The sequence below is a fragment of the Leopardus geoffroyi genome, chromosome A2 (assembly GCF_018350155.1).
Source record: "Leopardus geoffroyi isolate Oge1 chromosome A2, O.geoffroyi_Oge1_pat1.0, whole genome shotgun sequence".
Classification (NCBI taxonomy): Eukaryota; Metazoa; Chordata; class Mammalia; order Carnivora; family Felidae; genus Leopardus; species Leopardus geoffroyi.
Window position 1 is genome coordinate 9,173,889 of NC_059331.1, and position 14,543 is coordinate 9,188,431.

General features: G+C 54.2%; 1 protein-coding gene across 3 annotated transcripts; it reads right to left on the bottom strand.

Moving 5' to 3' along the window:
* Window positions 1–1,224: 1,224 nt before the first annotated feature.
* Window positions 1,225–14,368, bottom strand: FARSA (phenylalanyl-tRNA synthetase subunit alpha). 3 transcript variants are annotated; one of them, XM_045492110.1, is made up of 14 exons: window positions 14,274–14,356; window positions 11,328–11,684; window positions 8,898–9,035; window positions 8,717–8,815; window positions 8,515–8,633; window positions 7,489–7,581; window positions 7,276–7,404; window positions 7,084–7,199; window positions 5,144–5,228; window positions 4,949–5,048; window positions 4,689–4,857; window positions 4,509–4,586; window positions 4,241–4,355; window positions 1,225–3,566 (listed from the first exon to the last, which is right to left on the bottom strand). In XM_045492110.1, exons 2-14 carry the CDS (start codon window positions 11,472–11,474, stop codon window positions 3,428–3,430), a joined length of 1,527 nt encoding a protein of 508 aa, XP_045348066.1. In that variant the 5' UTR covers window positions 11,475–11,684; window positions 14,274–14,356; the 3' UTR covers window positions 1,225–3,427. The 3 variants fall into 3 exon arrangements, with proteins under 3 accessions (XP_045348066.1, XP_045348065.1, XP_045348064.1); XM_045492109.1 differs by having other exon boundaries at window positions 11,328–14,368; XM_045492108.1 differs by lacking the exon at window positions 14,274–14,356 and having other exon boundaries at window positions 5,144–5,249; window positions 11,328–11,951.
* Between the last annotated feature and the right edge of the window lie 175 nt (window positions 14,369–14,543).

Below are 14,543 nucleotides of genomic sequence, written 5' to 3' on the forward strand. Positions count from 1 at the left end.
CCTCTTTCTGGGAACTTGCGCGCGCAGAGGGGCGGAGTCGGCCGTTAATCCGCGGTTGGGCTGTCCCAGGGGCTGCGCGCGCAGCGGGCGCTGCCTGGAGGAGGGGGCGGTCTCTGTGCGTGCGTGTGCCCAGAAGGGAGGCTCCGGGGCGCTCTGTGGGTGGGGGGCATCGAGCTGTCTCGGTGTTAGTGCTTAGGTTTCACTTCACCGGCGCTGTCCCGTGAAATCTTTGCAAGAAAAAGGCCTCACGGTTGCTGTTGATTGTGACCTATTGCCTTAAGTGAAAAAGTTTATGCAGTGCCACCTTGAGTCAGAGTTACTTGTGCACTCTAAGACTGTCAGCTTCTTAAAAGCTTGGTAGGGTCTGGCCTTTACAGACTCGGACCCATATCCCTTACGAACAATGGTAGTAATAACAATAATAATGGACACTTGAGGCGTCAAAGATGGGGAGAAAATATTTGCAAAACATGTATCCATAACTCACAGCCAGCATCTACAAAGAATTCTTACAACTGGATAATAAGACAACCCCCCCCCCCCCCCCCTTAGAGATGGGCAAAGGATTTGAATAGGCGTTTGCAGTGCAAAGGTCCTGAGGGGAGCAAACTCAAGTGTGCTTGAGCAGCTAGGCCTAGTGGGGAGGGAGAACAGGGGTTGTGGGTGAGGGATCAATGTTGGGCAGGTTTGGGCTGGGAGCCGAAGCAAGGGGTTAGGATTTTGCTCCAGTTCACTGGTAAGGTGGACCTGCTCTCTGAAACACCTGGCATACTGTCCAGGTAGGAGAGGCAGCAGGGATCCTGCGCAGGGCTCTGTCTCCTGCCACACAAGGACCGGCACACATCTTGACACCTACATTCTGGAGAACGTGGCTTGAATCTGGGCTCTCTTACCAGCAAGAGGGGCTGGAGGGGGCGGGGGGTGGGGCATAAAACTGCCACTCAATCTCAAAATCCATCTTTGCTTGTAACTGAGGCAATAAAATCTAAAACGTCAGACTACTGTAAGGGATTCAGAGAAAAACATACGGAACACAATAGGAGTTTAATACAAAGCAGCTAACGTTAGTATCTTGTGGCAGAGCCACAATGTAAGCAAAATGTAGCTTCCTGCAGCACCAGATTTGAAGATTTGAGGATTATCTGAGAAAAATCTCAAAGATTTACTGTTAAGCATGCACACACAAACACGTACACACTGACCAGGAACAAAAGCAACGCGCAATTTGCTGGAATTTTTTTTTTAATGGTGCAGCGTCTGTGTAACTTCTGAAGACAAGCAAAGTCCAACCATGTTTTGTGAAAATAATATATACAATAGCAAAAGCTTAAAAACACAGGAGAATGAGAAACACCAAATTTAGGAGGGAGCAATCTCAGCAAGGTGCTGGCTAAAGGAGATAGGACAAGCCCACAGGCTCTTCAAACCACTAGGCACAGGGATCTAAAATGTGAAAGACCCAAAACAAATACAATGTGCCGATTTAATCCAACCTGGGCAGATGGTGTTAGGCTTTTTTTTTTTTTTTATGTTTATTCATTTTTGAAAAAGTGAGAGCACAAGCAGGGGTGGGGCGGAGAGAGAGGGGGACACAGATTCCGAAGCAGGCTCCAGGCTCTGAGCTGTCAGCACAGAGCCTGGCGCGGGGCTCGAACTCACCGACTGCAAGATCATGACCTGAGCCGAAGTCGGACGCTCAACCGTCTGAGCCACCCAGGCGCCCGTTAGGCTTAATTTTAACATTATATATGCTTCACCTTCCCCACCCACCTTCACTTTTCTGTGGCCTCACCTCTCCCTCCATTTCTGCATTTATCTGTTTATGCCTCCTGTGTTCCCTTCCCCCACGCCAGCTCCCAACGGCAGGGACCTGAATCAGCTTTGCGGTCTTCAGCTCAGGACGTTGCTGGGACTCAGGAGGTGCACATTTGTTGCATGAATGAGTATTTTTCCGTATGAGTGAATTAATTTGAAATAAAGGAAAAAAAATCGACCAAGTAGCCCTTGGGAGATTGGTGCCCACAGGCCCTGGGACTGGAGAAGCCCACGGCCTCAGCTGCCAACTGTTTGGGTTTAACGACGGCTTCATGGTTATACAACTGTTCACATTTCCAAAGTGCACTGACCCTGAAGATGTGGGGGTGAGCAATGTGGAGGCTGAGATTTGCTTTAAAACATCTGCACAGAAACAGAGATCCCACTCACCGTTCAATGTGGGCTCACGAAGCTCTGTCCTACTCATCTCCCTATTCCGAGCCCCCGTGAAATCCTTACGAGAATTTTTTTTAATGTTCGCTTATTTTTGAGAGAGAGACAGCTCGAACAGGGCAGGGACAGAGAGAGAGAGCGACAACGGAATCCGAAGCAGGCTCCAGGCTCTGAGCTGTCAGCAGAGCCCGACATGGGGCTCGAACTCACGAACCGTGAGATCATGACCTGAGCTGAAGTCAGACGCTTAACCCACTGAGCCACCCAGGTGCCCCTTATGAGAATTGTTTTCCTAACCTAAAAAGAGCAGCTTTTTAGGGGGAGGATGGAGGGATGAACAGGCGGAGCACAAGACTTTTAGGGCAGTGAAAATACTCTGCATGATACCGTAGCGATGGAAACACATCATCTTACGTTGTCCAAACCCAGAGAACGTACAACACCGAGCACGAACCACGATGTAAACCACGAACCAACCGTGGGTGAGTGTGTAGCTCATTCATTGTAACAAATGCACCCCTCTGGCTGCGAAGATGTTGACAGAAGGGAGGCTGGGCACGCGTGGGGGCAGAAGGTACACGGGGAGGTTTCCGTACTTTCTGCACAATTTTGCTGTGCGCCAGAAACTGCTCTTTAAAAAAAAGAGGAGGGGAGGGAGCGGTGTTTTAAAGTTGCCCCTGTCACCCCACCATGCTGGGCTCCCAGGGGGAATCTTGGCACCTGCCTCGACCTTCCCCTCCCAAATGCCCCTCGCCCGGGGCGGGGGGCTTCTGTTCCATTCACCTAGAGGACAGCCTGGCACCACCAGGTGATGGGTAAATGCTTGATGGAGCCAGTTCTCCCCAGGGGGATGGAGCAGGCTCAGGCAAGCCAGGGGCTCCTGAGGTTCCAGGATCCCCAGCCCACCACCCCTCACACCAAGGACTCCTCACGCTCCTCCATCCCTAAGGAAAGGCACCATATGAGGACAAATGCCCACTTTATTAGCCAGCAGCTGGCCTGCAGGGCTCCCTAGGGCCCACCTTCATAGATCATACCTGCTACCTGCCCCCCACCCCCCACCCCTGGGACCGTGGGGCAGATGGGGAAAGAGGAGCTACCAGGGACGGGGGGATGGCCTCACAGAGGCCTCATAAATACGAGAGGGTCACTGGCAGGGATGCAAAGGGGCTGGACGGCAGGGGCTCAGGGAAGGCGGGCTATCCCAGGGCGGTCCACGTCATGCGGTGCCCTGTGTCCGTGGGGGCCCCGGCTCAGCGTCTAGGCGGCACAGGGGGCTGTCATACACCATCTGCAGGTTCACCTTGTGGCCCACCAGCTCCCGGATGTTGTTGATGCCGTATTTGATCATTGTTGGGCTTTGGGTGGGGAGGGGAGGAAACAGTTTTAACACCACGTCAGGTCACGCTCTCCTCTGATCAGACCCTCTCCGATGGTTCCCATCTCCTTCAAATAAAAGCTCGAGTTGCTCCCAGGGCTCACCAGGCCCTGACGTGTCCTGTGTCCTGCCCCTTTCCCACCCTCATCTCATCTCACTCTACTGACTCTCTCCCTCCAGCCACCGCGACCTTCTCAGTGTTCTCCAAACACAGCACGCACATTCCTGCCTCAGGGCCTTTGCACTGCCTGTTCCTGCTGACTGAACACCCTTCCCGGTATTCCCCTGGCTTACTCCATTCACCTCCAGTCTTTGCTCAGATACCGCCTCTTCCTCGAAGCCTTCCCTGACAACCTTGTCTCCTTAGTCCTCCCTGCTGCATTTTCCCTACAGCACTTACTGGCCTCAGACACACTCCAGACTTTACCTGTTCGATTTACTTATGTATCTTACTAATTATCATCCTTTTCACTGCACTACGACCCTAACTTCACAGAGGCAAGGATGTGTGCTGTCATCCTCCTAGCACAGGACCAAGCATACAGCAGATGCTCACTAAAGGCTTATCGAGTGAGTGAACAGATGGACGGTGCTGGAGGTCTGCAGGCCCCCGGGCCCGTCAAGTCAGACACCCTGAGTGGTTTGGGCACTCACCGCTCCAGGGAGAGGCCCCAAGCAATGACTGACACGTTTTCGGGGAGTCCCATGGGCAGCAGCATCTCAGGGCGGAAGATCCCAGAATTCCCGACTTCCACCCACTTCCTCAGGCCTGTAGAAGCAGGAGAAGGACAGGGCAGATCGTGTGGATGATGCTGGGTCTGGCAGTGAGCTTGGGAGCGGGCTTGGCAGTGAAAGGGACCCGGGCTGAGCGTAGGCAGCCTGAGACATCCCTCCCCCTCCCAGGACCAGGTTCCACCCTGACCTTGGTGGTAGCTGAACACCTCCATGCTGGGCTCCGTGTAGGGGTTGTAGGCCGGCTTGAAGCGTAGCTGGGTAATACCTGGGCAGGGGAAGCAGGGGAACAGAGGAGTGGAAGATGAGCCCGGCGGCCATGGCATCCTCGGCCCCACTAACACCGCCCACTGTGGCCCCGCCTGCCTACCCAGCTTCGTGAAGAACTCCCGCAGGACACCCATGAGGTGGCCTAGGGTGAGGCCGTGGTCAGCCACCACACCCTCGATCTGGTGGAACTCGGCCAGGTGTGTGGCATCTAGGGTCTCGTTTCGGAACACACGATCGATGGAGAAGTACTTGGCCGGTGTGAAGGGCTTCTGGGGGCGACAGGCAGGCCAGGCCCGGGAGTAGGTCAGAAGGTCGGTAGGACAGCCCCCAGCCTCCCCCACTGCCCAGGCTGAGCTGCACCTTCTGGGCCAGGCGGTAGAGGGCGCGGGCACTGGCCGACGTGGTGTGCGTGCGCAGCAGGTTTTTCCGGGCCTCTTCCAGCTTCCAGTTGTACTTGTACCTTCGGGAGGACAAATGGCAAGTCCACGTTGTGGCCTTCAGGTCCCCGACCTTCTTCCCCCATCCCGACACCCCGAAGCCCTGGGCCTGCCTCACCCCTGTGAGCCGTAGCCACCCTGAGAGTGGGTCCGCTTGACCCGATGGACGTAGTCCATTGGAAGCTGCAGGGCCTCGGCTGGATCTGGGCAGGACAGAGCATCACCTGGTCAGTCAAGGAGCATTTCTCAAACAGCCACTGCACAGAGGACAGACAGCAACACGTGCAGCTCCCACCCTCGCCACCCACGGCGGCCAGAGGGTGCTGGCGAACATCCGAGTCAGTCACATCCCTCCTCTGCCCAGAACCCTCCGTCTCCCTGGGGGGGTGGGGGGAGATGACGAAGCTCGCTCTCTGGTGATGCGGTCCTGTCACCTCCCATTCCTTCCTAACTGATCACTCCCTCCAGTCACAGGGCCTCCCAGCTGATACGTCAGCATACCAGGCACATTCCAGCCTCAGGGCCTTTGCACTGGCCATTCTCTCCTGGATCTTTCCTTCCCAGATATGGTTCTCTCCCTTATGTCCTTTGGCCTTTACTTAAACAAAGGCCTGATTTTAAATTGACAGCTCCTTCCCCTCCATGCCAGGTTCCACCGTGTTTACTGCATCTTGCGTGACTGCATTTACATAGGACTCGGGATCTGACATACATCTGTCCTACCAGGATGCAAGTCTCACCAGGGCGAGAACTGGTTTCATTCACAGCTGTAACCCAGGTGTTTATGGAAAAATTTTTTTAACATTTATTTATTTTTGAGACGGAGAGAGAGCACGAACAGGGGAGGGTCAGAGAGAGAGGGAGACGCAGAATCTGAAACAGGCTCCAGGCTCTGAGCCATCAGCACAGAGCCCGACACTGTGCTTGATGTCACAGACCGCGAGATCATGACCTGAACCGAAGTCGGACGCTCAACCGACTGAGCCACCCAGGCGCCCTGCGGTAACCCAGGTGTTTAATAAAGATCCTGGCACACAGGAGAGGCCGAACAATCACTTGTTGTGTGAATATACAAATTCTTAAGATCCCTTTCCAGAAACATCATTTTGGTGCACCTGAAAAGCCTGACATCAAATCCCAGCTTCACCGCTTATAAGCCGTGTGACCCTGGCAGGCGATGTTCCTTCTCTGAACCCCACTTTCCTCATTTATGTAAGAGAGCTAACAGCGGTACTTCCTACAATTGGCAGGAGAATTAGAACAGCGGCTGGCGTATGGTGAGTACTTAATAAGTTTTGGGGGCCATGGTAACTATGACAGCAATGCCACTGTTGCTCCTGGCCGGGTAACAGGCACCCAACTCAGTGGTCTCCCCTGCCTTCCTGTGCGGGACGATGACAATCACTGTGGAAAGTCATTCAATTTCAGACAGTACTAAGCACTGCGAAAAAAAGAAAAAAATGGTGGGGCGCCTGGGTGGCGTAGTCGGTTAAGCGTCCGACTTCGGCTCAGGTCATGATCTCACGGTCTGTGAGTTCGAGCCCCGCGTCGGGCTCTGGGCTGATGGCTCAGGGCCTGGAGCCTGCTTCCGATTCTGTGTCTCCTTCTCTCTCTGCCCCTCCCCCCTTCATGCTCTGTCTCTCTCTGTCTCAAAAATAAATAAAAAAAAAAAAACGTTAAAAAAAAAAAAAAAAAAAGAAAAAAATGGGAACCAAGCTTAGAGACTAGGGACGAGGGATGTTTTGACCTTAGGGGGGACAAAGGCATGTCAAGGTGGCCTCTATGAGGTGACACGTTAGCAGAGGTCTGATGCTGCAGCCCACCTCGAAGATCTGGGAGAAGATGGTCCTTGGCCGAGAGCTGCCTGGCAGCACGGGCCAGGGCCACGAAGTGGGCAGGACAGGACGTGGGAGGAAGTCACAGAGGTCAACGGGCCCAGCTCACAGTGGCCCGGTGGGCCACAGCGAGGATGGAGTTTATTCCGTAAAGTAAGAATGCCACTCCAAAAAGTTCTGCCCGGGGCCTGGCGCCTCTGATGGTGGCGCCCACCCCACCTACCTCGAAGGAAGAAGGTGTCGTGTTGGTCACGTGCTGGGTGCTGCTGGGGCTGGAAAAGTGCATCAAAGTTCCAGAAGGAGCTCTCGATGAAGTTGTCGGTCGGCATCTCCGTGAACCTGGAGGGAGACGAAGCCTGACCGTCTGGCCTGCGCCCTGTGGCTGGGCCGGCCCCAGCCCCGGCCCTGTGCTCACCCCATCTCCAGGAAGATCTGCCGGAACTGCGTGCGGACCTTGAGCAGAGGGTGCAGGTGGCCGCTATCTGGGAGGACGCCATGGGCCAAGAAATTGTACGGCTTGAAGGGCCGGTCCCGCCAGGAGCCGCTGTCAGAGGATGCAGGGCACAGGGGCCTGGTGAGGGCTGCCCTCCCTCCCCGACCTACCCCAGTCCCTGGGGCCACTCCCTACCTGGAGATCATCTCTGGGCTCAGCTCTGTCTCCTGTTTGGAGATGCTGGTAGTGAAGGCACTGCCTTTGCTCACCCAGTAGGTCTTCAGGGTCCTGAGGCCAGAGGAGAGGAGGGGTTGCCCACTGTCACCTCTTTCCAGAGGCTTCCCTTGAACCCCTATCTGAGGCTGACCCCAACACTCCCCACTCAGTCGCTCTACTTTATTTTCTTCCCAACATTTATCGTCACCGGAAATTCTCTTATTTGGCCCACACCTACATGGCTGTGCCCATTCACTTATTCATTCAACAAGCACTTAACGAGAATCTACCATGTGCCAGGACCTGTTCAAGGTACTTAAGCACCCAGCTGAGTAAGAATAATAGGTCAAGTCTCAAGGGTTTATCCCGTGCCAGGCTCTCTTCTCTTCCACTGCAATCATCCCACTACTTTGTGAAAAGAGGTCATTTTACAGATGGGGAACCTGAGGCCCAGAAAGATCGAATGCCTTGGCAAAGGTCATCCAACCAGTAAGTGCCAGGAGCCCGGACCTGGATTGGGCAGCCCTCCTCCAGTCTGTGTTCTCATAACCACTATGCCACTTGGTACCTGCTCAAAGGGGACATCAGCCCTGTGAGAGCAGAGCACCCAGCCTGTGCAGGTCCCAGCATTCAATCAGTTTCAAGCACTGAAATCAGAGCCGTAAAGGAAATAAACATGGCACCCAGAATGGAAAGTATAAGCGAGCAGCTTTTACGGAACTCAAAGGGAGAGATCGGTGTCAGGATGGCCTCTTTAAGGTGACACACAGGCACAGGTGTGATGCGCAAGCTTGGCTTAAGAGGAGACAGTTCTCGGCAGAACTCGTGGCATGAGCAAAGGCCCTGAGGCAGCATGAACCTGGCATGAGTGCTTGACAACCATAGGGTAAAACACAGCTTGGAGGACACTGACAGCACTGCCCCAGCGTGGGCAGGACGGCTCCCTCCCCCCATTCCTCCAGGACCACACAGGTGATGGCTGATGGAAAGGGGGCACCCACTCACACTTCGGTCAGCAGTTTCCTCTTCCTGAGCTCACTCCTTTCCTTCTCACCCAGCTTCTCAGCCTGCCCACCCTGGACCAGTTGGAGCCGCCGCTGCACCTCGTCCTCCACGCTGTCCACCTGCCGTGATGATGACAGGTGTGAGGCACTGTGAGGGCCAGGTGCCCATGTGCACACCTGCCCGCCTGTACGCAGGGACTCACCACTCGGAACACACGGGGCCCTTCAGCTGCACTCTTATCCACACGGATCCACTTGTTGGACATGGCCTTGCTGAAGCCCACCTTGCCGCTGGGCAGTCGCTGGGGGAGTAAGGCCACAGTAAGTGGAGCATGGGGCCACCTGACCCCGTCACCTCCCTGGGCCTTGTCCCTAGGCCCTTACCATAAGTTCGCTCTGGGCCAGGCCCTCCGGGGGGATGCTGCGAAACACCCGGGCCTCATGGCTGCCCTCCCGGGCTATCTCCTCGCCCTCAGCGGTAAGCTCCCAGCGCTTGGTGGAACGTAGCTCAGCCTCAATGATCTGCAGGGAAATGGGGGAGGGGGCACGCACAGAGACAGGGTTCAGAGCCAGGCACGCCCTCACCACAGCACTGGGCTGGCAGAGTGCCCGAAGCCTGACTCACATCCAAGCTGCACCACTTCCCAGCTGAGTGACTGCCCCTTGCTGAGCCTCAGTTTCCCTTCTGTAACATGCAGATAATGAGAGATGGCTCACACCTCCCAGAGTGAGGTAAAGTACTAAGAATGGTACCTAGCAAAAAAATAAATTCGATTGCTTTCGAATCCAAGATTTTTTTTTTTAAATTTTTTTTTCAACGTTTATTTATTTTTGGGACAGAGAGGGACAGAGCATGAACGGGGGAGGGGCAGAGAGAGAGGGAGACACAGAATCGGAAACAGGCTCCAGGCTCCAGGCTCCGAGCCATCAGCCCAGAGCCCGACGCGGGGCTCGAATTCACGGACCGCGAGATCGTGACCGGGCTGAAGTCGGACGCTTAACCGACTGCGCCACCCAGGCGCCCCCCAAGAAAGATTTTTAAGGTCCCAGGTGAATTGACTTGTCTCCACATTTGACGTGTTCACATCTCAGCGTCCGGAGTGTCAGAGAAGGGCCCCCGTGTCCACATTACACACAGGGACCCAAAGCTCCAAGGTAAGGATGGGTCCAGGTCGTATAAAGAGGGGCAAGGCCGGCTGGGGCCCATAGGGCTTAGCTCCCTTTTCATTCTAATTCCCAGCTCTGCTCCTCACTCCCTGTGTGAACTTGGGAAAGTTGTTAAACTTCCCTGAGCAAGTTTTCTTATCCACAAGAGAAGGGTGTGATGGGCTCTACCACAGGAAGTTTTCTTGACAAGTAACGGATTCAGTAAGCAGCAAATACTGCATAAATTCTAACCACTGTTCCTATCATTGTTATTACCATCTCTGCTGTTAGACTGAACCACATCAAATAGCCACTATTTAACCTTCTGTGACCAGCACAAGTCAATTCCACATCAAACAAGGTACTGTCACCCCACAAGATACCTTTCCTGCACTGATAACCTCAGGATCTGCAGCCTGAACACTCAATTTCTTTGTCTTTTAAAAATTTTCTTAACGTTCATTCATTTTTGAGAGAGAGAGACATAGCATGAGCTGGGGAGGGGCAGAGAGAGAGAGGGAGACACGGAATCCGAAGCAGGGTCCAAGCCCTGAGCTGTAAGCACAGAGGCAGATGTGGAGCTCAAACTCGTGAACCAGGAGATTGTGACCTGTGCCGAAGTCAGATGTTCGACTGAGCCACCCAGGCTCCCCTGAATGCTTAATTTCAAATCCAGGTTTGCTTGTCCCTTCTCATGACGCTGATCAAGGTACTGACCAGTGCTCAGAAACTGTCACATCTGCAAAGCGGGCGTAACAGTGCTATCATCCTCCGGCTATGGCAAGGACTATCAGATGATAAATGAAGCTGAGACCAAAGTGGGGCACAGGATATGAGCTCAATGAATACATACCCCAGTTATATTTTCTGATTCCTAGCCTTGAGGATCCAGCCTCCTGGGGGGCCTACAGGCCTCTCGGAATCTCCTCTTATGGCTCTATCACCTTTCACTTGTCCAAGTCAAAAAGGCTGGGCTTCATCCATGCTCCCCCTGCCTTGCCAGGAATCCCCTCTCCCTTCCACCCTCCTCCCTACAGCCAGACACCATGCCCTCTACCCTGGGGATGTGCCAGCCTCTGCCTTCCTCCCCTCACCACCAGTCCTGCCCCTGCCAATCCTTCCCCAAAGTGATGCAGACAGCACATACATCTGACTGGTTCCAGCTCCCCCAGTACCCCCATGAGATAAAGACCTACGAGGCCTTGTAAATTTTGGCTCTACTAATGCCTTTCTACGCCTGTTTCCCGTTCCCACCATTGATCCTGAAGCTTTCCTCCTCAGTGCAGAGGCCCGACTCGGCTGCCACCTCCTCCAGGACGTTCTCTTTGACTCCCCAGGCTGGGCCAGCTGTCACCTCTGGGTTGCCTGTGCTTCCTCCATCACTCTGCAGGTCACCTGAGGGTCTCGCTCATTAGATCGCAATCTCCGTCAGGGCAGGGACCGCCTCTTCCTGGTCCACCATCGTGCCCCTCGCCCCCGCCAACTCTCTCTCAATGGACATTTACTGCGAACGGAACGTCAGCGCTCCCGGGCTCTCACTTGTTTCCGACTCCCTGCCCGCGCACCCCAGGATGGACTCCTGAAGGACTCCTCAAGAAGCAGTGCCTTCCAGGCAAGAGGACTACAGGTACAAAAGCGAGAAGGCCAGGCATCACGGGCCCGACTTACCTCTCCCAGCGCCTGCAGGCTCTTCACGGCGCCCACCACTGCCTGGTGCTCCACGCCCAGCTTAGCCGCCAGCTCCGCGCTGTCCAGGCCGCCATCGGCCGCCGCCAGCTGCCTCAGCAGCACCTCCGCCACCGGGCCGTCCGCCATGGCTGTGCCCAGCGTGCTCGGCGTATCCCGCCGTAGCCTGAACCACCGGAACCGGAACCGGCGCCGGGCGTGTGTGTCGCCATCTTGAGCGTGGCGGACCTTGTGCCGGGCTCAGAATGCCGCCATCTTCAGTGTGGCGATGGAATCTTAGGGGGTGGGAGGGACACCGTGCCCACCTCCACCCTAGCTGGAATAGTGGTGTCTGGTGGACTAGAGAGGCCAAATTGCAAACCTCAAGGACAGAATCACAGAGTTGTTTTAAGTGTCACCCAGCCCCACCTCCAGCAGGCGGTGTGACCTTGGACTTCTGTCTCTCTGTGCCCAGGAGCCCTCTGCCTTTCTGTATTGGCCTGTGGGAGGGCTGTAGGTGGTGGGCTTCAGGGACAGTCATTCCCTGGTCAACTACTTTTAAGGTCCCCCCCCTTAATTTTTAGTGTTTATTTTTAAGAGAGAGAAAACAAATAGTGGGGGAGGGGGGGGGGAGAGAGAGGGAGAGAGAATCCCAAGCAGGCTCCACACTGTCAGCGCAGATCCTGGCTGGGCTCATTCCCACAAACTGTGAGATTATGACCTGAGCCAATATCAAGAGTCAGACACTTACCTAAGACACTCAGGCGCCCTTACTTTTAAGTTTTTAAAGGGAGACTAGGTAGGGACTCTCCCTATATACAAAGGGGAGAGGGAGTCAACTAACAATAGTTACAGTCAAGGTAGCAGCTAACCTACATGGACATCCCTGTGTGCTCTGCCCAGTGCTAAGTGCTTCAGGTGTGTTTTTTCATTTTCCCAAAAACTTTGATACAGATATTGATATCATCGCCATTTCACAAATGTGAAAATGGAGGCTCAAGAGGGTGGTAGGTCTCTAGCAACAAACAGTTGCTAGATATGGTGCCAGAAACTATAAACACCTCCGATCCCACCCCCGATCCCTGAATGCTCGGAGAAGATCAATGTCAGGGCAATAATGCATACTTGAAACCAGTTCTGGCCTATAGAGATAGAATGCGGGACACAAATCTAATTTTAAGCTTTCTAGTAGCAATGTCAAAAACAAAATGGATGAAATTAACCGGAAGAATTTACCAAACTTGCCAGGTCCAAATGATGATTTCCATACTTACTATAAAATTACTAATGAAATACTTCACATGCTCTTTCCATACTAAGTCTCCAGAATCTGATGAGTGCTTTTACGGTTATGGCACATCTCAGTTGGGACAAGCTACATTTCAAATGGTCAACAGTCACATGTGGCCAGTGGAGATTATAGTAGGCAGTGTAAGTAGATTCTAATCCCATTTATGCCACTCACCCAAATCGCTTAATCTTTCTGTGCCTGTTTCCTTGCCTGGATAGAGATGCTATAAACGCAGGTTATTTACGTGAAAATACTACCCACACATATACACGTACTTGCTAAGAGTCAACTGTGTGGAGCATGTGACAAGTACGATTCTAAGCAGAACACCTTTACTCATTTAACCATCACGATTACTATTTGAGCCGGGAAGATGGGTTTACGCAACATCACCCAATCCTGACCCTACGATAAGCTCCTGATAAAAATTCGGGATGTGTCCCTCAAAGTCCCTTTTTAGCTGCAAAGCACTTTCTTCCTGTTTTGTTTATTGAATTCCCCCAAGAGTCTTTCCTTCTTTCTGTCACATAGCGAGTAGATTTTAAGCCTGCCAGGTGCCAGGTGCCGCAAGAGACACTGGGTGATGGTAAAGTGAATAAGACTGTCAGAGTGTCCACATTCGAGCAGCAAGCACCAAGCTCATGTGTGCATGACATATGGCGGAAGGGAGGGAAGGCTGGAGGGTCAGTGGCAGGCCTGCAGTGGCCACCCCAGATTGGGGCTCCTCATGACCAGGGATTGGGGGGGGTTCAGGTTGGCTGATACTGGATACTGCCTGGGGCAGAACCCCAACTTCTCCAAGACTCCTTATTCCTCCCTTTTCTGAGTTCCCACCACTATCCCCGAAGCACCCCCCACCCCCTCCCCGCTTTTGCCAGGATTCCCCCTTCCAAGCCCACGTTCCCAGGTCCAGAGCCTGTTTGCTCAGGGTTTGGGAAAACCCCAGTCCTCCTTCCTGCTTCCTGCAGCTTGCGGGCAGGGAAATGGTGTCTGTCACTGTCAGTCACGTGCCTTTGGCTTCAGAAGACTCTAGACTCAGGGGTCCTGCCCATCTCCCTTGGACTTTATCTTCCCCACCATCTGTCTCTTTTTTTCCTCCCCAACGGAACCCCCCAGCCTCTCTTCTTTAGCCGTTTAATTGCAAAAGGCAGGCCGTTTGTGGGAGACCACAGGCAGCGACCCCTTTACTGGCTGAGGGAGGGGTAAAGGAGAGGCCGCAATTAGAGGAACAACCCTACCCCACTCTGGGAACCACAGCCTATAGTCACATCTTGGAGCCTTCTGGGCTTCCTTCCCTCTGTCCCAGGACAACCCTAACAGCACTGAAAGCGGTTTTGTAGGGCGGCACCTAGCCAAAGTTTCTCCTCCTAGCCTCTTAGGGGTTCCTGTGTCTTCAGATGCTAAGTGACTTGTCCCGGTCACACAGCAGCAGTCTGACAGGCGGCCAGGGCACTAGGGGCCTGACAGGAGAGAGCTAACATTTTACTCTCTGGCCTGCAAGGCTGTGGCACCGGGATGAAGTGAAGACCCAAGGACTCGGCCTCTGAGCTCAGGCGCCCTCTGCCCCACCGTGGCCCGGGGCGGGGGCGAGCGAGAGCGAGTAGGGGTTCCCCAACTGCAGGGTAGAAAGTGGCTGGGAAAACCTTGCCCACCCTTACCCGCGGAGGGGACGAGAGAAGGCGAGCTGGGGCAGGACCCTGGTCCTGAGCAGTGACAGCGGCACTCGCGCGCGTTCTTTAAACTCCCAGATCGGGAGCTAAGCGCGCGGGGTAGGGCGGGGTTGGGTCGAAGTCTGGTCACATGACCTGGCCAGAGGGGCTCGAGGCCCCCACCACATCGGTGGGCGGCCCCCACAACGCGTGGTCGTCCTTCATTGGCCAGTTGTATGGCCAATAGAAATCGGCCATCTGGGAACCCTGCGTTCCGAG